Genomic DNA, 23852 nt, shown 5'->3' with positions numbered 1-23852 from the left:
CGGGAAGAAAGAAGAAGGAGTGCAGTGTTTGACACCGCCGACAACTGACAGTTGCCCTGCGGGAACGTTCCCTTGAAATTTGTTTAATATAATACAATAATTCTTTATAAGTTAAAAGAGAAAGATGATAAAACGCTAAAAAATATAGCGAAAATAATCAAAGACGAAAAGCTTTAGCCGATCAGAAACCAAATTGTTTGCTCCACGACCGGTAATAATAACAATATTTAATATTTTTATATTATAATTTTCAATATTTTTATACCTCGCGGCAATATAAAATCTGATTCGAAAAAACGATGACGATTTACCATTGCCAAATCGACGGAATCGTCGCAAAGTCGCGCTGAAATGTAAGTCTGAAAAGCAGCAACCAAGGGCGGAGATTTTCATCAAAGTCAAGGTTTATTTTACACATTCATTATTTAGCCAACGCAGTCAACACAAGAGTTCAACGCTCACAAGTTAAAAAGATTACTGAACTGAGAGCTTCCAGAAATCATTCTGTGCAAGCGGGATGTCGAAAATCGAACCAAAATCACAGTGTCCAATCGAACGAAGAATAAATAAATAAATAAATAAATGAATAAATAAATAAATAAATAGATAATTTAAATAACATTTTCCTAGCATGTGTTTCTGTTAGTTTATACTCTTTACCGCCCCATCATCATTATCCACGTTTTTACAATGACCCCTGCAATGCTTTTCAGTCTTTGTCCTCTTGTGTTTGTTGTGTTGTTTAATGTTTCACTAATAAAAGTTGCCTTGATCGGTGATACTGTACTTTGTGAAAACGATTGTTTCAGTACGTGTGTTCTTGTGTGTGGTTAAAACAAGGAAAACTGACTAGCAAATGATGTACGCATTAAACGCAATTCTTTCCTTTCCTATTTCCTATATCTAACTTATGTTACGGAATCAGATTCATTTCACTCGAAAACATGCACCACAAAAAGAGATAAATAATACACAACACAAATAATCATCGTTAGACAAAGATCATCGAATAAAATCATAAATAGCCAATAAATAAACCTTCGTAACAGAAAAAGGAGGTAATAGGATTAGGCCTTAACATTGAAACTAAATTACGACTAGCTTTTGCTCCTGCTTAGTTAATGGTGGGTTGCAACCTGCTGCACACTCTCCGATTGAATGTAAATTATTCCTGAAATGCGTTACACGAAGAAAAAGAGAGTTTCGCACCCTTCCAGTGCCGCCAAATAATTGTTGATTCTTTTTCCTGTACACCGGTCTTCCTTACGCTTGTGCACCGATCAGGAAGCAATCTTACAATACAAATACGGTTCAATACGGATGGCGAACCAGTGGAACTAATGCCGGAGAGTCTCCACGTGAGAGTCTACTAACCTTCCACTTCCTGTGCGATCTAACGCCCTGCCTGGAGTCCACGCTTGCCTTCTTCCGATGAAGGGAGGTTACAAATTAATTGCACTAAAATATTGATTTTACTCTGGAACTGCTCCATGGGCAGCAGCGCGCGTGACTAGGGGCCGACTGGTTCACTTCACTGAAGGAAACAAAATTCATATCTTCAGAATGACGGCGGCGTTCTTCTGTGACAATACTTAAATAGGTAATTTAAAGTCTAATGATTGGTTTCCGTACTATCAATATGGGGTTTTTAGTATCGGAAATACATTTGCACGGTATTTACAGTCACCCAGCATTCGGTATGACTTTGGAATCGTTCTGCTGTGGAGAAGCGCGAGCTGGCACGGTGACTAGGACCTGTTAGGGCCTGCAGTTTATCTACTTCCAATGACAAACATGAAATGACACGAATTTTGACTAGTGTTAGATTAAAATTTGAGAAAAGAGCTTCGGGACGGCGAAAGGATGGAGGATGAAATGGATGAACAGTGTGTGAATCGGGAACGGGGCACTTCCGTTTCTTGCTTCTCCTTAATGACTAGCGTCTGGTTGTGGTTTGCTCAAATCGATCGTCTTGCCTTGCTTGCTTTGCATCGATCCTATGCAACTCTGTATAAGAAATATCTATATATAAATACGACTTCTCTGACTTTGTGGGTACAAGTTAGGGAAAATGACAATAAATAAAGTTACTCAATGCGATAATAAATAGCCGCGGGACGCTACTCCTGCTGCACGTCGGTATTGGGCCGGCCGAAGCTCGCCTAATGATCAATTATTGTTTCTTCCCCCTTGACCTCGGTGATTGCGGCCATCGCTTTCGTCAGTACGGATGCATCCTTCAGGCTGAGTACTTGTAGAACCTGCGGCTCAGAGCCGGGTGGACCTTGTATCATCATCTGATGCATGCCGGGCCCGACGGTGATCGTTTCCATTGTTTCGCCGCTCTCCACCTAAACGAATCAACAGATTCAACCAGAAATCAGCACAAACAACAATGCAACATAAACAACCAATAATACCACGGATCGAACGAAACGGAATAACACACGCAGCGGGGCGCAAATGAAATGGGTAAAACCTTGACAGGGTGCAGAATGATGGGGATCGAAAGGGAGAACGCAAGACACTACCAAACAACCGAAAAGGCGAAGTAAACCAGCGAAATGTTTCAAATGCTACTCACTAAATCACACATCTGGAATGAAAAGAAATACAGAATTGCGTTATTTCGCTACACGACCAAAGTGCGGTACATAATCGCTAAGAGTGTGTCCGAATTCCCCGTCCCAACCCGTGCTCTATTGGCCCTGTCCACCAGCGAAGGTGTCGGCCGGTGGTGTGCCAACCAAGAGAGTCTCTGTGGATGTGGCGGTAGAAAAACCAAACTATTGAAATCATAAGAAAATAATACTTTAATATTTTAATATTCAAAACATGGTTTAGAAATACATAAATAAAAACACAGTTCAAAACTAAAGCGCACACTTACACAACAAAACGTGAAAAATGACTCATTTCTTGTCTTAGCATAACTTAAAACAATAATCGTTTAACTAGTGCTAACACTCCTAACATATTGGCACATACTTTGACTAATTGTACAGCAAACATTACATAGCCCACAATTACTTAGTTTTATGACTAATGCAACTTTTCATGGAAAGTTGCGCTGTTTCCATTGTTAGTTCGCCGTTTCTCGCTAACAACTCCTAACGAAAATATGGTAAGGCACGTGGTGTGTGATTGATGTAAATGTTTAAGTAATGTTGCTCGGAAGATACCTAAACCTTCTAAACATGTTACCGTGGTTTGCAATGCGTACAAGGATGGTGAGATCTTTAAAAAAGCAAATAAAAAATACGCTTCCGGTTAGGCACTCGATATCGCCCACGGTTCTCTTCTTTGGCTTTGGATTAAGTTACTATAACAAAAAATCACTCTATTTCCTTCGTGACCGTCTGCTTCTTTGCTGCAAGTCGTGAGATTAGCGAAGACTTTTCTTTGTACTTATGATTTGCTTTTAACACTGCTTCGTGTCGAGAAAACCAATTTCGTAAGTATCTTTCCTAATACGCCTGCGACGAACGGTGGTTTCGACTAGAGGTATGCTTGGACAACAAACGTAGAAACGCATAGACTGTGTCCTTTCGATCGATCATGGATGGCTTCTTTGGGTTAACCGTTTACTTCGTGTGTCAAGAAGGAACTGATAGAATCCTACGCACTGCGCTACGTGCACAAATACGTCCAAATAAATAAGTTAACTAAATAAACCTACATCTGACTTGCTGCAACATACGCTAAAAAAATCATTTACTGATAGAGAATAAAAACAGAATTTTCCTACGAAATATTAAAAATGATGTCGTGCTTAATGCTACATATTTAAATTAAGGATGAACTGAAGTGGTAAAAACGTAAGCAACCGCATTTCATGAAGGGATTTTCTGTTTGACAGTCAACGGTATGCGATGGGTTCGAAGGTTGAATAGGGGAAGCTATGTGAGAGAAGGTATCGTCCAGGGTCCGTTTTGTCCGATAAGTCATCCAGTGGCGGTCGAACATCAGACTCCGAACTTTACACACTCGGTATGGCGAAGGGCTTTGAATCGATCTCGTGCACAGAACTGCTACCGTGCTTCGCATTAATGCTTAGGGCACCGATTAGATGGCTGCCCTCGTTCACGGTCAGTTCAATCTCACGGCTCATTTGCTGATGATGTTGCTGCTGCAGTTGCTTGCCATCGCTTGTCGTGAACGAATGTCCGCCGAGCTGAATGACAAACTTTTGTGTAGCTTCACCGCCACTGTCCGTCGTGCCGTCTTTGTCTTCATCCATCGGTTCGATCTTTGGGACGCAAATTTCAATCGTATTTGCACCAGTGTCGCCTAGGATTGCGTTGCCCGTCATCGCGTTCGTTTTACGACTCACACTGAGCGAGTTCGGGTTTAAATGGTTGTTGTTATTCGTGTGCTGACTATTGTCAGCAACTCTAGTGTTACTGGGAGTTGATAAACTAAAAGATCCCCTCGGCGTAGGAAGTATTGTGTTGAGGCCAATGCCGGCACCAGAGCCTCTTGTGCCACTGCCACGCGCTTGGTGCTTGCCGCTTACGGTATGCTGCAAATGATGTGCCACTTGTGGCATGCTTAAGCTGCTCAGCGCGTAACTGGCCAGCATTGCAGCGGTATTCTGATGGTTCGTACCACCGTTCGTTGCTATGGTCAAGTTCTGTGTCGTAGAAGTTGTCGTATTCACACCGGAAGGTGCCGTCGAGTGGTTGGACGCTAAATTATGTACCTGCATTGGTGTTAGACACACGGTGCCATCCACGTTCGGAACCTGCTGTATGTTGGCCACCATCGTCTGATACATCTGGGCCGACACTGGTAACGTGATCATGCCACTCACGTTCACCGGGTATCCTGTGCCGATGACACGATTGCAATTGCAGATGAAACAAATCAGTGACCCGTCGCGCATCGGCGTTCCTGTCCTACCTTGTCCATCCTCTCCAGTGATGATTAGCTGACCATCCTGCCCAAGGGTGGCCTCCGTTAAGTCCACCGACATACTTTCACCCTGCCCATCGGATATAGTTTGTATAGTGTGAACGCCTCCGTCTCCTTGCTGTTGAAGCTATGATGAAAGAAGGAAAATTATCTCATTACGAACTGAATCAATTTCTATCCCATTGCTTTTATATGTTTGATCCTCATCATCGTGAACACAATCTACTTACGGTGGCGATTCCTTGTACTTGTGCGGTTGTTCCGTCCGGTAACGTAATTATAGGATTGTTTGGATCCACCTGAATAATTGAAACAGTTCCGTCGGCATTTTGAATGGTCTGCAGCACGGTGTGCGTGAACTGGAAAGTATAATGAAAAAATGGACATATAACACGGTTAATTTTTGATCCAAATTGATGATTGTTCCACTGAAGCACAAAAAAACTAAAAGCAAACCTAAATTAGCTGTTGCAAACAAACGGAAAACACAATCTGAAAAACGATAGTAAGTCAAATACGGAGGAAAATTAAGTCAAATTAACTCCTAGCAAAAGATTATATCAAGCCATTGTAAAAGTTGAAAACCATCAAAAACAAACAACGATGACAAACGGTCTGTTTTACAAACTGTAAACAAAAGAAAATTATTTAAACGCTACGCTGTTACAGCAAATAAAGTGTTTTGACACGAACTTAAAATGGTGCAAGACAACGATAAAAACCTAAGAGGCGACATCGATACATTGCTTAGTAGAGAATTGGTGTTAGTACGAACATCCACATCGCTTAGAGCCATCGAGTCCAAGCAAACCTGCGCGTTCAAGGTCTGGGTAGGCGAGGACTGCTGCTGGATCTGTATGGTGCCGTCGCCGTCATCTTTTATGATCTGTGTATGACCATTGGCGGCCGTGGTGAGTGTCGTGATGCCATTCGAATGCGAAGGGTGCTGCTGGTGGATAATGATTTGCTGTTGGCCGTTGGTGCCGTTGGTTATCGTGGCGGTTGCTGTGTTACCATTCGTCGCCGGACCTACCGTCACTACGCTACCATTTTCAATTTTCATTACGTCAACCTGTACCAAATTTTTGGGCGACGAAGTCGATGATCGCAGACAAAAAAAGGCGACATCCCAGAGAAGAAGTAAAAGTAAGAGCAAGTTACTATACACTGTACTATACCTCTCTTTCGCGAGCGGGTATTTAACAAAGCAGAGACTGCACATGTCTTCACGACGTTCCGATCACATCTCGATCGTTCGTTGAAGTGTACAAACAGTCCCGCCCAATTAAACAGCATCTCGTGGCCGACAAAATCTGTCGCCGATACTTACATTCGAACTTGCCGTTGCAATAGCGTTCGCTTTTTCATCTTCTTCGCTGAAAGCTGGCAACAAATCTTCTCTGCCGTGATATTTGTAACAATTTATGACAATTTTTCTCAGAGCATGAGTCCAACTTATCTGTAGATTAATCGATTTCGCGGATATTGTGTTTCGTTACGTTAGTTCTATCGTCAACCATCACCTGGTTATTTCCCGATTGAAACCATGTCCCGCAATTGCACCGATTTCAACCTACCTTCTGTTTTTCGTCCTCTGTCCGAGCGTCCATGCGCACATTTGCCCAGGGCAGCTCCTTCGGCCACCAGGCCGGCCGGGTGGAGTCTCGACCCCAGCCTGGCTTGCCCCTTCCCGTAGAATATTTCAACATCAGTGGGATGAAGGCACGCAGCTGGGCCTGTGTCATTTTTTCTACCGGTGTCGGTATACCATCGATGATCAGCGGAGGCAGTTCGAACAGTGACGGATCGTCTTGTACACGAGGAGGTGCCTGAGCTGCCAGCGCTTCGTCCAGCTTGTCCATCACATTGCCACGCAAATTCTTCAGCACGTCTTCGAGTGGTTTTGCGCCGAACACTTTGTAGATGTTGTTTGGTTTTCCCGGGGTTGCCACCAAAACAACCGCCTGTTGACCCACACGTGTGGCATACTCGAAGATCGTTTGCTAAAAGAAACAACCGAAGTGCACCGAGGCGCATGAGAAACATTTGTTTTCCACACTCACACACAGTAGACGATGGAAAGAAGAATGAAATAAAAACCACTTACTCGTAACTTTCGCAGCAACCGATTCTGTTGGCGTTTGCGAATGGAAGGGTTCGTTTCGAACGAGTGTGGGCGCTTTTTCTTCTTCGACGATGTGATTGCAGCGGCAGCAGCGACGCCTACTACTCCGGCGGCCACCAGCTGTGCGGTTACCTCATTTTCCATGGCAACGTTGATAAGATTCCCATCGTCGTACGCACTGCCCGGGCTGCTTGGATCCCCGTCATCGTCGTCGTCTGATGCTCCGGTAATATTGTCATCCTCTATCAATTCCATCGCGTCCACTGCATTTATCGTTATACTCATTTTCACGATTCTTTATGGTTCTTTTTTTACTGTTAGATCAAAGCAGAAGATAGCCATTTACTTTGTTGCTTTATGTTATAATCTTAGCTCAATATTGAAACAAGTATAAAATAATATCCACACTATGAAATATCCTGTCCTTCCTCGCGAACGCGGTTGGAGCGCCAACCTTTCGCATAAAACAATCACCTTTTCATGTACGATCACCGGCACACGGGGGCGACAACATAAAAGCGTAGTTTGCCTATTTGGCTCTGCACAACAAGCATTATGCTTTCTTTGTATGACGCGCGGCCCTCGAGCTTTCCCTTTTCGGCACGTGCTCGGAAACTACTCCGTTTCCCTATCACTGGCCCTATCTCCCTCACGTGCAAGCGAACACCAGCAGGAAAAACTCAAGCCAACCCCTTGCTTTTATTCTATGCCAACGCACTCCCTCTGCCGTATTGGTTACACGGGGCAGGAACCGACCCTTTGCTGCCAACCAAGATGGCAACAACATGAATCACTTTTTTCACGGATTCGAGGAAAAAATATAAATTTTCCTCACGTGTTCACGATGCGGTGAGTGCACTAGCACAGGAACCGTTTCGTGCCGCGGGCTATTAGAACAAGGTTTGTGCTACGAGTTTTTGCTCCGGAAGGCCAGCTCGACGTCATGTAGGGGGCGAAACTCGGAAAAACTATGCTTGCGATATCGAACAACCCCATGTTGTTAATGCCACGCCGTTGGCATCAACTCGAAGATACCCTTCCTCGGGAACGAATACTGCTATTGCACCAAACGAACTGAATCTCACGTACTTTGGGGAATTATTTTTGCTCCATCCACTCACACCGAACGGGAATGGTGGTAGGTTCGATTTTCCCACGGTGAAAAACTTGCTTCTTTCGCAACTGAACGTGGCCCGCGATCGCCGGCCATTATGTCGTGCTCGCGCCTTCGTGGAAAAGTGGGAAAATTTTTCTACGCGAAAAATCACCAATTTCCTATTCGACGGACCCATTGCGACTGCGACACGACCCGTTTGTTTACAGTTTTTTTCCCTATCTGCCGTTCGACTCCGCTCATTTCCCGAATTCAAGCGCTATTGGAGGCCTTAGCGCATGAAAAATTTCCGAGTTTGCCCTTTTGCCTTTACCAAACACCACACAGTATTGCTGAGCAAGCCCAGTTAAATTTTCGCGTTACGCACCTGCGTGAAGTTTACAAAAATAGATCCAATGCACGAACAGCCGACATCAACAACAAACCGATGGCGATAGATGCTCGAAACCACTTTTTGACCACTATTTCACCAGCAGCAGTCAGGAAAACGGAGAATTTAACAGTAAAATCTGCCGCTGCTCTGCTTTTGCACTGTGATGGCCGATGGCCGCCGACGCTAGTATTGATTTTTTCAAAGCATTCGATGGCAGGTTCTTGGCTGTGCTAGAACGGGCAACAGCATGTGGAAAGAAGGATGACAACAGTTGTCAAGCCGTTCAGGCTTGGCCTGTACTTGGATTAGAAAAATACGGGATTTAAAAGGTACTTCGGAGGGACTTAATGCATGCTGGAACTCTCTAAACGGCCGTTTTTTCTATAATGAAGCAGTTTTTGATGTGGTAAACACGAAACAGAACGGTAAGGGACAGATTTGGCTGGTGAGAAAAAGCATAGGAAATGGATGGGAAAACAAACGTCAAATCAAAGATTTTTTTTTGTTTTATATAAAGTTCCCGATGCGGGAAACATCTTGTTTCTCCTCCAACAGGGGCCTATCCGGCAAAGAACCGCGACGTATCATCGTCCCTTATTTAGTTTTTTTCAGTACTTTACAGATCTATAGTTATACAACACACATTCATAAGCCGCGGATGTAGGCGTATAAACGGTCTCTGCTCCGCCAGGGAGCTGTCAGTCAGTCGCGATTCCGCTCCTGCTCTGCAAAGCCGGTTATCAGCAAACGGTTAACAAGGATTAACAAAGTGGTTAACAACAAACGGTTAACTAAGTGTAAACCCGATGAAGTTGTGCAAACGTTGGCAACTTATCCGCTCGCAGCTACAGCAGCAGCTGCCGCCTCCAAGCGCTGTTCATCTCGCCACGCCTGTTGCAGCTGCAGCGTTACGAGATCGAGATCACCGCATTCGCGATCAGCCTGCGTCGGTCGCTCGTTGCTCCACGGCGGTTGGGCATCAGTGCCAGCAGAACTCGCGGTACTCGGTTGGCTCGTTCTACCACGTATTCTATGTGCGGTCTCCATCGCAGATGGTCATGCAGCTGTAACCCGAGGTACCGAATCGTCTGGCAGATTACCCCGTCACCGACGTTAATGATCGTGTGCTGACGTCCTCCTTTATGGCTACTGATGACGAGGACCTCCGTCTTCTCTCGGGCAAGTGAGTGAGAGAAAGTCTCCTCCAATCGCACGTCCACATTGACGGCCCGAACGATGAGCGCTAGGTCGTCAACGAAGCCGACACTTCGCAAACCCTTTGGAAATGGCAGCGACAGGACGCCGTCGTATATCACATTCCAGCATGGATGCCGTGATGTTGCGTGCCTTCAGCCCACGGTTGTTTTCATATAACAGGGTGCGACCGGAGAAGTAATTGCCCAGCACATGCAATAGTCCCGGATACACCTGTTTCAGGTGGAACGCGGCACCTTTCGAGCTCCAGGTGGCACAGTTGAAAGCGTTCCGTACGTCCAACGACACCACCATACAGATGCGTGGCGCAGTTGAGTTGGTGCGGCCGTGGCGCATAGCATAGCACAGCTTCCTCCTCGACGATCATCCGGGCAGCTTCTAAGGTAAATCGCTGCCTGCGGAAGCCGTACTGTCTCGGATAGAGGTGTGGTCCCTCGCTGTCGTCCTCCAGCCGATCGTTGAGTCTGGCGAGCAGGATACGATCGTACGCTGTTTCGGGCAAGTCCATCGGTGGCTGTTGTGGAAACAGCTTGTCCACGTTGCGTCCCAATACTTCATGGTCATACATCTTCATACTTCGTCCCAATACATCTTCTTCATACTTCATACTTCGTCCCAATACATCTTCTTGACGCAGGCGTCCGCCTGTAAGCCAACCCACTGCTGTTCCGTAAGCGTTGCCTCTGGAGTCGTCCGCCACCGAGTCTGCGAGTTATCGGGCGCAACGCCGACTGCTTTCCCGGATGGCGCTATCGAGCATGCGTTTCGTCTGCATGTACCTGCGATGGTTGGAGTGGCAAATCCCACGTCGATCACCGACGGCCTGGCCACTTGGTTGCCTCGGCAGGTGGGCACTTTTCCACGGTTCAGCAGGAAAAGCCCCAGCTGTTCCATGATCACGAGGAGCTCTTTTCCCCTGGCGTTTGTCCTGGAGCTGCCCTACTCGATCGACGCAGCGTTGAAGTCCCCTCCTACGAAGACGCGGGGGTATCCTTGCACTGTTTCTTCTTGCAATCGGCCACCCAATCAAAGATTCGAAGGATCAATTTTCGCAAAAACATAGTGGAGAGTTGCAAATTGGTTGGGAAAAATTGAGTGTAAAACATTTCCTAATGTGTTTTTTTATTCACTTAAAAGAAAAACAATCCGACGAAATCATTTTTCCCAATTCCGGATTTTGATCTTAGAAGCGTGATTTATTGAAGCAAGGTTTTTATTGTATTAATTGTTGAAGTGGTGATTCAAAATAAGAAGTTTCGCATAAAATACCAATTCATCCTCTTTTGTATGGTCTCTTAAAAGAGATTAACAGTACAAATAGTATTAGTTGACAGTTAATGAAAACGTGGACAATGAAAAGAGAAAATGAACTCGTGCACATCATCCCGAGGCACAACATAACAAAGGGTAGTGAAAGAATGTATATTGTCTATGTTTTTAGCTAATGCCTTTTCAGAGATGAAACGAATTTCTCCCGATACATTAAATGTCGTAATTTTACTAGCAACATCCAGAATAGATCACGCTCTGCACATTTTTTCGCCCTACGGCCACTGTTCACCAATATTTCAACATACGCACCAAAATGTTAAGTTGCACTTCGGTTGGCACTCAAATTCAACTTTCACAGGCATTTAGAGATGTGATAAAAACAAGTACAATGTTGCCCTTCACTAGGCAGCTAACTTGATAATTATTCGCTAGATGACCTGGTGAATGACCGTATTGTAGCTTGTGCGTTGCAGATACACCCGCTGCCTGGTACGACCTAGAATACTACAAAATTGAAAAGAACGTCCCAGCGAAACGTTCCTTCTTTTTATACAGCACGGCTCGGACGGATGATGCAGTTATTTCCATTTCGTTTTAACCTCCTCCGGTTGGCCCGTTGGTCAAGAATCAACTCTCTTAACCGGAAGTGTGATAAAGAAATCTCGGCGACAACCCGCACACACAACATGTGTTTCACTAACCATCCGATGGTCAGGGGCTGAGTAAGCAGAAAAATATCAAGAAGCGGTCACTTATCGTGCAGTCGTAGCCTTTCGCTTATTTACATATTTATCAATCGCCAACCCAGGCTCTTTCTGTGGGTAGATTGTTTCTCTTAGGATTTCAAAAAATGCGTGATGATAACCAAGAAACAGGCTCCGTAAGAGTCGTGACACAAAGTAACACGTGGTGTATTTGCGGCACATTGATGCTTTTTTGTAATACTATCGGCTTAAATCACATTCGGGGCCCGAATGGCGCAAATGCAGTATTTCGGTCGCTGCGGCACTAGATAAACATTTTCACACTAACTGGATTAAGGATAAAAGCACAGACCTGCGGCCACCCAATTACTGCACGCTATCGGCAAATGACACCAACGACAAACTCAGAAACAGGACCAAAATATTAGTCATCGAACTACTACGAGCTTATATAAAAAATTGGCTCCTCCGAGACAAGTACCGTTTCGATTTGTTTTCTTCCACCAAGAAACCCGGTTGCATTGCGCAGATGCCCCAAACAGTCGTGGGGCTACGTTTTAGGGGGAGTGTGCCGGTGGGCACGATCCAAAACATCGGCGCCATAGTATGGTACTTTTGTTATTGCGTATTTTGCCAAAACCCGAGCCCAAGCAGTCGAAAACCGACTAATCTTCTCAAATAGTGTGCTGCCGACGGCCAATAGAAGCAAGGCATCGTTTCAGGGCAAGTATAATTGCGCGGACAAGCCTCTAGACCATCGAGCGAAAGGGCACGCGCCCCCAAAAATCAATCTTTTTTCATTTCAACCACGATACAACATCAATTCTCGAAAAGTGAGGCTATACTCACTAAAAATTCATTCGATTCAAAATCCATGAATTGTTTAATGGAGTTTATCGAATAGTACTTGCCGCTGTATTCATTTTTTTTGGGTGCCATCATTGAATAAGATACACAAAAACGGTGTGTTACCGGTCCATTTGTGAATTTGTCGTAATACAGCATTTAATTACGAAAAATTGCCCAAAGAGAGCAATAAATTAACATCCTTTAACACATTACAATGGAAATAGAAGAAATAAAAAAATATTACAAACGAGAAAGATTTCAAACCGGGGAATTATTTCCATGCTGGTGCAAGAGTTTGTGTCTCAGCTAGAGATCCACAAGTTAAAATATGCGGTTAATTCGTTCAGAAAGGCTTTCGTTACCGTTTGTTCAAGAGTTTAGTCTAAACTTTGCTTGTTAAAACTGCTTCGCGTACGTTATTTGTGCTAATTTCGGTTTGGGGCGCTTTCTAATGTTTGTTGGAGTTTCCGCTCACGATAAAAATGTGTTACTGCCCATCTCTAGCAGCACCGCATCTAAACTGTCACAAAAGTCGTTCACAACAAAAATTTCAGACGTTGCGTTGCGCTCTCCGAGAGAGAAAAAGTCGTATTTTAAGATTTAGGTGTAGTGATGGAACGCACGTCGGAACGGTCTGCAAAAACTTTCACTCTGGCGGTGTAAAACGTTGTTTGTCGACAGCCATCCGGCATTCCGTGTGCCAGGAAAGTGAAAGGTCGCAGAATATCGTCGTGAAATTGTGATATTCGCTTCGAAACTTCGAAATGAATCAAAAAATAGGTATGTGCTCAACCCGAAAGTATGCTGGAGTTCGCTGCGGTTGTGTTGGTGTTCGCGCAACTGACGTTTGTTGCACCACGCTGTTTGTCGTGTATCGTGTATTTATCCTAATTTTCGGCACAGGCCCGAATGTTGGTTGGTTCATCGATTGGTGGTTGCGTTATCAGTTATCTCAATCGAAATGTGTAAAAGTGGTGTTTGGATAGCGATAAAGGATAGTGAAAACCACGCAGACTGGGTCTTGTGTTGGCGGTGAAGCTGTCAGTTGCATATTCTCAGTGCAACATAAATTATGTTGCATCCCGCATCGCGTCTGCTGGCGCTGGTTTGCGGGGATCCAACAATTCCCTTTGTAATAAAGTGTTGGGGAATGGGCGGAAGGAATTGGTGCAGCGGGATGGTTGTGAGGGGAACCGGGGATGAAGTTGCGTTGACATAATGTGCACAGCAGCTCCCACAGCAATTCCCAGCCTACCTGGCCTGGTATCCCTTTCCTGGGCCACCGGGCATTCATTGAATATTTGATGCAATTGCTTTCCCGTATCGATCCACATTTTATGCTAATAAGTGCGAAACGGTTCCCAAAACGCCGCCTTAATACGCATGTGTTCACGATTTATCTCTACGTGTAGGTGTGCTTCGCTCGGTGGCTCAATGGGTTCGTCCCACAGCTCCCAGTTGCTGCCCAGCGAAGCTGTGGGCAGTGTAGGAATTCCGGTGTCCAGCAGAGAAACCACAAACTTCCAACTAGGGCGGCCAATCGGAGAAAAGAGTGCGGTCGAGAATGCTTTTCTAATAAGAAATGCGTGTGGCTACGCGATAGGTTTTAGTGTTGTTGCGAAACTTGCTCGCGCGTTCAGTGAGTTGTGTACGGGTGCTCAAGAAGCATTGGCCGTCGATGATGCTTTCGGTGCGCTTGCAATGATCTTCGTGGGGATCAATTAAGACGATTGAAGAGCAACGTCCCAACGTCGTCGAGACGACAACAAATGTACACCATTCATTGGGGCGAAACGAGTCGACGAAACCCCGCTCTCAGCAAGCTACGATTATGATGAGACACATTCGGTGGAACTGCTGGTTGATTGCCTTCGCCACCAGTGTTTGTTAATCGTTTGTTGTGTTACTGGTGATGGTCTTGGATCGGAGACCAAGCTGTAAATCAAACCTCTCCCCTGGTATTGTTCGCTCCCGTTGCAGTGCTGTGGGGTTTTTTCCTCCGTTCACGCTTATCGGAATCCATTAATAAAGAAATATGTATGCTGTGTGGAACGATACCGACAGCCGCGTGAATTGAAACCCCCCCTCGAGCATACGCAGTGAATCACCGAGTTAGTGGCCACCGAGTGGCCGAGTGGTGGCCGAGAATGGAGCCATTCTTGCGAGTAGATAAAAATAAAACAGAAATCATAAAAACATGTTTACACATGTCGGACTGTACCGAACGGCACGTTCCGCTTGTTTTTGCTTCCAGGGCTGCCAGACTCAATCGGCCGGAATACACGGGAAAGCTGGCTGACGGAACGATAGAACGCTGAGCATCGAATCGTACCGCTTGCTAGAAACGCAACGGCCGAAAGCGAGGGAAACGAACGTAGGAAAAATGGAATCCGAAACCGACGACAACTGCTACGAACGGAAGGACATTCCGGTGGACCGGGTTGGTGTAGATTTCTATCATAGTCGCGATGTCACGACACGCCAGCTCAACCGGCACATGGTCCATTGCATGCCGGACCTTTCTCCGGCCGGTGGCCCTCGTCCGATTTCACTGCCCGCAAAGCTCTCCGGTACCACCGATGGTGTCGAGAGCGACACTGCGAACGGGCTCGAAGGTGGTTCGCTAATTCGTCGTTATGCGGAAGTGACCAAGTTTAAGCCGGAAAGTCCGCAAAGTGGAAGCGCCCGGTCGTCGATTGCAGTTGCGAAGAAGCGGCTGAGCGCTCTACACGCTAGCGTCCAGCAACAACATCAGCAGCACGAGGCGGAAATCCTGGACGATGATCTAGCGCCACTACTGCCGAACAATCGGGAGCTCTCTCAGGAGGAACTCTATGAGGTAAGTGTAGCCGTACGACATAAGTGGTCAATGGTATTCAAATCTCTGTGCATTTCTTGTAGTCCCACACATCGCTTGTATCCAGTTCGGAGGGTGGCATTTTGGCCGAGGGCGAAGACACCTCCAGCGATGAGTCGGAGCCAACGGACACTTCCGCCAGTGCTTCCGCATGCGTGCTGAGCCTCGTCGAGCGTCTGCTTCGGACACATCCCGTCTGGTTTTTGCCAGGCATTCAGCGTTCCGGAGCGATTCACTTGCTGCAAGGGAAGGAAGAAGGTGTAAGTATGATCCCAACGTAGGCACCGATTGGGAGCCCCTGACGGTTCGTATCTCTTCCGTAGAACTTTATCGTGCGCGGTTCTAGTCAGTCGAAAACGATGGCAGTGTCGGTGCGGCTACCGGCAAACGTCGGTCCGTACATTGAGCACTATTTGATTCAGTCCAACAACAGTCTTCTGAGTCTCGAGAGTTCTCGGTTCAAGTTCGATTCGATCCCGGCACTGATCGCTCACTACACGCAGTGCTGCGACGAGCTGCCCGTCCAGCTGTGTCTGCCGGCCGCACTCCGGGAGGCGAAAAACCGACAACAACTATCGTCTTTGGCACTCCTGGGGCAAGAGTTTTGGCGCTATCCGATGGCAAGCTGTTCGCCAAAACCGAAACTCGGTCCACCGATGGTACCTCCAATGTCCGCCACCTCTAGTCACATGAACACACCGTCCGAAGCGACGCACTCGAGCGGTATTGGCGTATCCGTACTTAATCACACTCCAACCACCGTCGGAGGAAGTTTTGGCAATCCGGCCGTGGCCGCGGGTCCCGGAGTGGGGGTGGCGTCCGTCGGGACGGCTTTTGGCGAAACTCCGACCGACACATTCTCAACGATGAGCGGCTTTACCGTGAGCAACAATGGTCACACGCTGCTCAGTCCCGAATCTATCGACAGTGCGATCATGATGTCACCAATGGATCCGACGCACCACCATCACCAACAGCAGCAGCATCAGCAGACGGGAATCGTCGGTAAGACGAGTACTTTCAAGGCACGCAAGCAGATCCTTTCACCAGCGACACCGCATGAGGTGGAGAAGCAAATCGAACTGTTCAACGCCAACATTCTCGGCCAACACAGCGCGGGAACGGCAGAGCTGGGGAACGGGGACGATCAACACGCGACGGCGATTTTCACATCCACACTGGAGGTCAAAAACTTAAGCACTCTGGAACGGAAGCCGAGAGCTCCGAGACCGACACCTCCAAACACACTCAACATCAAACCGATACGGTGAGGCGATGCTGCCAACCTGCTCAATTCCAAGGTCTAATTATGTTTTTCCGTTCCTTTCTTGCCATCAACGACAGGAGTCCTCCAGCACCTCCAGCACGGCGTATGAAGGTTCCACTACTGGAAAGCAGTCCAACGGTCGAAGGAGCAGATATGTTTACGCCCAAAAATGGTTCGTTTGTTTCTCCGATCTCGTTCACCAGGCCGGACACCACGTTCCAGAGGAAGGATGTTACTCCTGTCACCACCAATCCGATCGTGATGGTTTGTGTTTCGTTTAGTTCGGCAATCAAACGGACATTATTACTTATGATAAAATAATGACTTTGTTTCTCCCCACAAAACAGACCCCGACCGTTGCGACTACCATTTGGTACACCGATAGTGAGAATCTTGGTGAGCAAGCAACGACAGTCGCACAGCCACAGACCGCGGACCAGTTCGGCGGTGTACCGATCGATTCACCCTGCATTACCATTCCAGCGAGCACTCGAGTGAGCCGTCGAAATAAGCGCAAAGAATCGAAGCACTATCAGGTACGCACACTGCTTACACGATGCCACCGATGGGCAAGACTAGAAATAAGATGGCGTTTCCGTTTGTGGTTTGTGGTTCTGTTTGCTCAGGAATCGGACATCCTGGAGTCACCGTCCGTGTATTGTCGCAGTGCGCTCGGAGACAAGATCAGTGATTACGAGGACATTTGGTCGCAAGATGCCATGAAGAGTGATCGACGATCGCTTCTTGCCAGCAGACATGGGATGTTCGCTTCGGATGGGTTCAATGATTCAAGTAGGTATCGTTGGGGCGAGCAGCCTCGTAGATGGTCACTGGTGTCTCATGTTTTGCCACTGACCTTTCTGTAGCACTTAAAGGTCTCGTCTCACCGTCGATCGAATCTATGCATCGGAAGCTTGCGTCTAAACCCGTAACGCACGGTGTCTCCACGTTCTCGGTGGACAATCTTGCATTTGGCCAAGCGCCGGACTCCGCAAGTGATCGGGGCAGCACTCCGACAGATAAACCACGGCCAACGATGATACTGAAAACGTTTTCTCCAGTGCCAAAAGAAGACACCACATCTCAGCAGCAGGTTGGCGTGGGCCATCCTTCGTTCGAAGTTCGTCAACGATCGTGTTTGAACATTTCCCATACATCAAACGTTGGCACTCCGATGGCGTCGGATGATGCAGTACACCAGGGTGTAATAATGGGTGCTCATGTGAACCACCACCAGAACAGTCCGTTTTACGCCGACCCAGCTGATATTATGGGCAGCATCGTAAGGCGCAGCCCGTTGAATCGGCTCGCCTCTTCGAACAGCAGTCAAAGGCATTCCGAGCCGCCGAAGCAGCTGTTGTTGCTGGGCCATGAAGACTTACTTGCTACTTCCTGCTCCTCCGCCCCACATCCTTGGGGCAATGGAAATGGATATCATGTGAATGTAGGTTCAAGAAAATTCTTCTTCGTTGACAAAATGTTTAACATCTTTGACAAACTGTCTACGTTTAGAACAACTTTGCTGCCTCACTGGATGAGCTGGCGCTGGAGAAGAATGAGTCCATGCTGGTGAGCGTCCGGTTGAACGAACTCAGCATCCGCAGCAATAGTGGTGGTGCTCCGCCTTCGACGAATGACTACGATTCCGACATTCGGTGGAAAGCTCCTCCAGCCGTTGATCGCTCGACGATGAAAAGTAGTGACCGAACCGAACAGTCGAGTAAACAAATGCAGCGAAGCAACGACAGCTTAATCACACGGCCAATCACGACGATACATCAGATCATTGCGAGGAAATTGCCGCATCTTAATTTGTCCGAGCGACTGTTAGACGGGATGCTGCTGAACGTGGAGCTGGCAGAATCTGGCTCGGGAACGCTGGGAAACAGATCACAACGCAAATCGGCGTACGATAATGTCGAGAAGCAAGTAAATGGTAAGTGAAGTGCGAGAAATCGGCACCGGTTCAAGCTAACCCAATGGAGATGGACGGTTGCGCACTGCTCACAGCACGGCGTCATCATTGTTGGTCAAAGTACGAGCGAGAATCGTCACTTGACAAAGTACAAGCATATTTAACGTTCAATGATTCATTTCGATCGAAAGTAAATTGTCTGGGCATGTGTTTTGAAATCAGAACGGTCGAGGGTGATGCTTTCTGTCGTCTAACGTTTTGTTCTTCTCGTCTTACAAATCCTTCCAGCATATGCTTCGTCAGCCATTAACAGCTCTCATTCGGACGACGGGACGGTTTTCTCTGAGCCCTGGGACAGCTCCCAGTGGGATTCATTTTTGCCCAACGAACGTAAGTTGATCAAAACCCTCGGGCGGAACCTACACTGAGTGGAAGGATGCATTGAAACGCATATATTTTTTGGTATTGTTCCTTAGAAGTGTCCACGAACGTACTGCAGCCGGGTGTGGATAGATCTGCGAATGCTAGCTGCGAGAGCGGTGGCCTCAGTGCGAAGGACAATCGTTACCGAAAAGACGCTGAACAACATCCACAGCAAAAGGTAGCAACAATACTGCGTTCCCGAAGTTGCCGTGATCGAGAAATATTGTGTAAGTACAGTGCGCATTTTCCTTACAAGGCCCAGGCCTTCATGGTTCTGTAAGAGTTCTGGATGGAGAGGTACCAGGAATGCAGTAAAGGGCAAAAGAAATGGACATCGCTCTTGACGTAAGCCGGCCCGCTTCCTGGCGCCTCTGCGGCGGGGTAGTGGTCGTAAATCTTTGCTGCATCTTTTCCGTACACCGATCAGACAGATTACCGAAAGGGTACCCAGGGCAATCACCACGTTCCAGCAATGACGGTGTTGGTGCTGTTTCTTACTTGGTCTGTGGCTTCCTGTACCTGCCTTGCCATTGCTATCTTGCCCTTACACCCCGTAGAGATGATGTACTTTTCCAACAATCAATATTTGAGTCTGGGTTTTCTGGTTATCCGAGCTTTGGGAATGGAAAACTCCACTGTGCGCACCGGGACCGCGAAAAGCGGCCATAGCCTATTTAAAGGCCACGGGATGTTGTGTGTTTTGTTGCCACCATAGTGTGGCTGTTGCATTCGTTTCCATTATTGCATCAGCCAAAACGCACGAGGATTGGGCCCCGCGGCGGGGATTGACACACATTTCAATTACGAACTCAAGCACCCGAACAAGCGTAGAACGTAATACCGATAAGTGACGAAAGCGGGTAGCTACCGCGATTGGTCCATCGGCGCTTGATGCTGTGAACCCGACGGGATGGTGTCCCGTACGCGCGTGGTGCGTATCTTGCAGGTAGTGCGTTGCAAGCAGCTTCCCTCAGGCCAGGCAACGGTAGTGGCGCCCTCGGCAAGCCATCAAAGTTCGAATCCTCTGATAAGTAAAATTGTTTGCACAATGATTATTAGTCAGTCTGGCGGTGCGGTCGGCGGTAGTCCGGGGTTTGTTGATTCGCCTTGACTTGCCTTGAAACGTTTCAAGCAACGTTGTCTTATTTTTATTGCGTATTGCCGACGTTGGACGCATGTCTTGGTTCGTTAATGATGGAGCGCGTGGGGATGATGGAATGCACTGTTTTGCATGCGTAACATAGTTGTGGGTCCCCGCTTGATTGGGAGACCTCGCCCGATCGCCTGAACGACCGACAGCATGCTGATCGGAAAGGGCCCGACTTGCTGCCGTTGCGGCTCTTTCTTTCTTTGCACGATAACGATCAAGAAGAAAGCTTAGATTATGGTGGGCGCTCTGCGGCGGCGCTGACTCAGTTCACACGCAGTCGTTGATTGGAACGGTCGAGATCGGGTGGGTAGTGACTTGAGCGAGAGTACGGAAGCCAAGAAAGGGAACCAGGCGTCTAGGCAGGGCCGCGGGACCGTTGTGGTGTCCTGACACACAGAGCCGTGCTGCGTTCTGCGCAGCTTCACCGACCGGACTCTGAATTGAATTTTCTAATGAGAAACTATCGCTTCCGACGATTCGTGCAGTCGGGCAAAAATCGTTTCTCAATCAGCCATGAGGTGGTGCAAAAGGTGGTCACATGCGTGGTACGTGAGCCGGAATGAACGCGCCGTGATAAGATGTATTTTTATCGACGGTAACGGATCTGCTGATGTTGATCCGCGGCGGATGGCGGTGTTGCGCGAACGGCGCGTGCCCGGAGGCTGGGTGGCTCGGTGGAAAGTTAAATCTAACATCCGCCACTCATCCGCAAGTAAACAGCGCACCGACCACGGCAGTCACGATGTGCTTGCGATAAAGGGTTTGGACACCGTTACGTCCACGGCATTACAGCAGGCGGAAGGTGAATGTCGATCGAATGCAACGTGTGCTGAGCCCAGTACCGGCTGTGGCCAGTGTATCGCGGTCAGTGGATGGCCGTCACTCGCGCACGGTACACGGGAACGCGCAACGCTCGAAAATGTGAAGCAAAGTGGCCGGAGCCGGAGAAGCAACCCGTGTATGATCGGTGGCGGATTTCGACGACTGTTGGACGGTTTCGGTTTGAGTTTGTTGCGTGTCCCCGAGGGCCTCCCGATTCCGGCCTGTGGGTGTTCGACCGGAAAACTATCACCCTTGTCACTGATTGGTCGTTCCGCGGACATTGTCACCGTCGGTGCTGATCGTTGTGAGGAGGGACCGATCAAGATCGACAAGCAAGACTTGGCAGCCGATGGGAAGCTTTCACCTTTCCGTCTGCCCGACGATTGGTATCAGGTTGAATTGGAGGAATGTGAAGCCCTGACGACGTCATTCTGCCTGGCGTCAACGGTGCCACCGTACACTGTATCTGCATCCTGTCCGGAGTTTGGTCACCGCAATTTCCGCTCGATCATGGTCGAACGAGATGACGACGAGCAGCCGATGCGCGATCGTTTGGTCACGAACGTTGAGCAGCTGTTTGGTCTCGACGAGCAGGGCAACATTATCATAAACGTGGGCCACATTGAGGAGCAACGCGGGAGAGCGTTGTTTGTGAAGCGACGATATCGCAAGATATTTACAGCACTCGATCGCGGGTTGGAGATCGACGAGGCAACGCGTTTCGATGGACGGTGGCAGAAACTATTCCACAAGCTGTTTGTCTGCTGCGAGGAAACCCTTGTTCGAGGTACATTCTGAACGGTGGCGGAATGTGAAACAGCGACTGACGTCGAGTTCACTCCAAAAGACTTAAACACGATCCATCGATCCCTCTCCGTCTTCCGCAGGTCACCCACGGAATCGAAATTCCCACAGCGGACCGGGCGAATCGATTGCGACGTACGCGTTCTATTTGGCCGGCAAGCTAGACTCGACTTTCTCGCGCAACATTAGCAACTTTATCGCGTGCACGAAGGAATCCAAGGCGGCCCCGCATCCGCAGGTGGTGATGCGCAACATGCGCCAGTTCATGTCCGGCATGAAGAACTACCTCGTGAAGCATGGCGAGGACGAGTTTGCGGCCGAGGTGCAGAAGGCACGGGCTCAGCTGAAGGCGGACGAGTTTCTCAACCTGGACTCGATCCTCGAGGAGGTGATGCACAAACTGGTCATTTTGCCACTGCGTGAACACCTGTACGGTTTGTTCGTGGATTACTACAGCAACTCCGGTGACATACAGCTGATAGTGGAGAAAGTTCGTTCAACCGCCGGACGCTCTCCGGCTGCTTTCGGTATTAAGGTGAGCCTTTGGGAGTGGGTTTTGCGTGCTGGGACGAAGCTAACCTTTATCTTCCTGTCCACCCGGTCCTCTCCAGGGAAACGTTATTCCGCCGAGCGCGAACGCAATGAGACAGATTGCGACACTGTTCGTGCGCCTGCAGGAAGCAGAACTACCGTTGGTGAAGCTCGATTTACTGCTCGCGGCCGTGTCGGCCATCTTCGAGGCGACCACCTGCTGCAACGGGCAGCAGATGAGCGCGGACGATTTCCTGCCGCTGCTAGTGATGGTCGTTGCGCACTGTGGCTTCGTTGGGGCCGAAATCGAAGCGGAGTATATGTGGGGCCTGTTACAACCATCGTTGCTGAGCGGTGAAGCTGGCTACTATCTGACGGCGCTCTGCAGTGCGGTACACGTGCTCAAGAACTTCAAGCTGAATGAGCAGGAAGGCACAGCAACACTGGATGTGAGTGATGGTCGAGCGACGTGTGACCGGAACTGTAACAAGACGATCTCTAATGAATTTGGCCTTTTTTTCAGTGGGATTCTTCCACCATGCCCAACTGTTCGTCCGTACTGCGCGTGATCATTCCGGACGAGTACAACGGCTCGATCCAAACCCGCACACTTCCCATACGACCTCACACAACGACAAAGGAAGTCTGTCGAATAATCGCCCACAAGGCGCGAATCACGAACGCCCAGGACTACGGGCTGTTTAAACTGATTGACGGTGAAGGTAGGTGTAACTGGAGACCAGCTTTCTTTTCGCCATGGAATCAACAAGAAAGACACATTTTGAATGAAATGCTTTTGTTGTTGTCACCCCGTTGTCTTACAGAAACACTTCTCCATGACACCGAATGCCCGCAGGATGTCCGGATGACGGCGAAGGGGAAGCACTTTATGATTGCATACAAACGGATCGACGCCAAAATAGCGTGGCCTACCGTGAAGCCAAATACGGCTGCCACGGCAGCCACCCCGGTTGCTGTGGGCAATAATGCTCCAAACGTCACCTCCAATACCACTATTACTACCACTGCTACTAATAACGCTATTTCTACCACTACTATTACGGCGAGTGATAATCAACTAAAAGTATAAACTTAACATAAACAAGAAAGTGAATTAAGCTTCCAGCATACGTTAAGAAACAAAGTCTGATATACTCCTTTTTCTCGTAAGATTTTGTCGTAACGTTTTCGGCCCTCTCGTTTTCCTTCACGCTCATATAGCCTCTTCTCTTCGATTAGTTTGATCATGAACTGCATATAACGTATTTAATCATATACAATCGAGCATATAACTACAATCGATACACCACTCACACTCAACGATGGGTGCCCTCCCGTTAGGGGGTACCACACCACGTTTGTAGAACAGCATCATTCTTCTGCAAATCTGTTCTCGATGCGTTTAGATTTTAATTACTATACAGAGCCTGCGAAGTAGACCGAAGAAATAACGAGAAATCGAGAGAGCTGGAGAGAGAGAGAGAGAGAGAGAGAGAGAGAGAGAGAGAGAGAGAGAG

General features: G+C 47.9%; 2 protein-coding genes across 5 annotated transcripts; one reads left to right on the top strand and one right to left on the bottom strand.

The window, feature by feature from the left end:
* Window positions 1–487: 487 nt before the first annotated feature.
* On the bottom strand, window positions 488–8678 carry LOC131211190 (DNA-binding protein Ewg). Of its 4 annotated transcripts, XM_058204565.1 has the most exons (10): window positions 8521–8678; window positions 7022–7353; window positions 6492–6917; window positions 6245–6373; window positions 5690–5986; window positions 5145–5273; window positions 4903–5041; window positions 4703–4827; window positions 2585–2596; window positions 488–2351 (listed from the first exon to the last, which is right to left on the bottom strand). In XM_058204565.1, exons 2-10 carry the CDS (start codon window positions 7322–7324, stop codon window positions 2163–2165), a joined length of 1749 nt encoding a protein of 582 aa, XP_058060548.1. In that variant the 5' UTR covers window positions 7325–7353; window positions 8521–8678; the 3' UTR covers window positions 488–2162. The 4 variants fall into 4 exon arrangements, with proteins under 4 accessions (XP_058060548.1, XP_058060549.1, XP_058060546.1 ...); XM_058204566.1 differs by lacking the exon at window positions 2585–2596; XM_058204563.1 differs by lacking the exons at window positions 488–2351; window positions 2585–2596 and having other exon boundaries at window positions 3358–4827.
* A 6271-nt stretch (window positions 8679–14949) lies between these two features.
* LOC131212024 (protein sprint) lies at window positions 14950–23810 on the top strand. Its single transcript, XM_058205743.1, has 14 exons — window positions 14950–15405; window positions 15468–15683; window positions 15747–16690; window positions 16768–16948; window positions 17038–17226; window positions 17317–17482; window positions 17557–18134; window positions 18203–18626; window positions 18894–18995; window positions 19082–19255; window positions 21888–22339; window positions 22416–22784; window positions 22859–23057; window positions 23160–23810. Exons 1-14 carry the CDS (start codon window positions 14950–14952, stop codon window positions 23423–23425), a joined length of 4716 nt encoding a protein of 1571 aa, XP_058061726.1. The 3' UTR covers window positions 23426–23810.
* The last annotated feature ends 42 nt before the right edge of the window (window positions 23811–23852 follow it).

The sequence above is a fragment of the Anopheles bellator genome, chromosome 2 (assembly GCF_943735745.2).
Source record: "Anopheles bellator chromosome 2, idAnoBellAS_SP24_06.2, whole genome shotgun sequence".
NCBI lineage: Eukaryota > Metazoa > Arthropoda > Insecta > Diptera > Culicidae > Anopheles > Anopheles bellator.
The sequence above is the reverse complement of the archived record's forward strand: the minus strand, read 5'-3'. Positions and strand labels throughout refer to the sequence as shown.

Excerpts from the sequence above, each read along its gene's own strand:
- LOC131211190 (XM_058204563.1), bottom strand. The coding sequence starts at position 7,324 with ATGAGTATAACGATAAATGCAGTGGACGCGATGGAATTGATAGAGGAT. Across the intron at positions 6,918-7,021 it reads GGTTGCTGCGAAAGTTACGA|CAAACGATCTTCGAGTATGC; the intron begins GTAAGTGGTTTT and ends TGTTTCTTTTAG. Across the intron at positions 5,987-6,244 it reads TTGCAACGGCAAGTTCGAAT|GTTGACGTAATGAAAATTGA; the intron begins GTAAGTATCGGC and ends AATTTGGTACAG.
- LOC131212024 (XM_058205743.1), top strand. The coding sequence starts at position 14,950 with ATGGAATCCGAAACCGACGACAACTGCTACGAACGGAAGGACATTCCG. Across the intron at positions 15,406-15,467 it reads CTCAGGAGGAACTCTATGAG|TCCCACACATCGCTTGTATC; the intron begins GTAAGTGTAGCC and ends CATTTCTTGTAG. Across the intron at positions 23,058-23,159 it reads TAAACTGATTGACGGTGAAG|AAACACTTCTCCATGACACC; the intron begins GTAGGTGTAACT and ends GTTGTCTTACAG.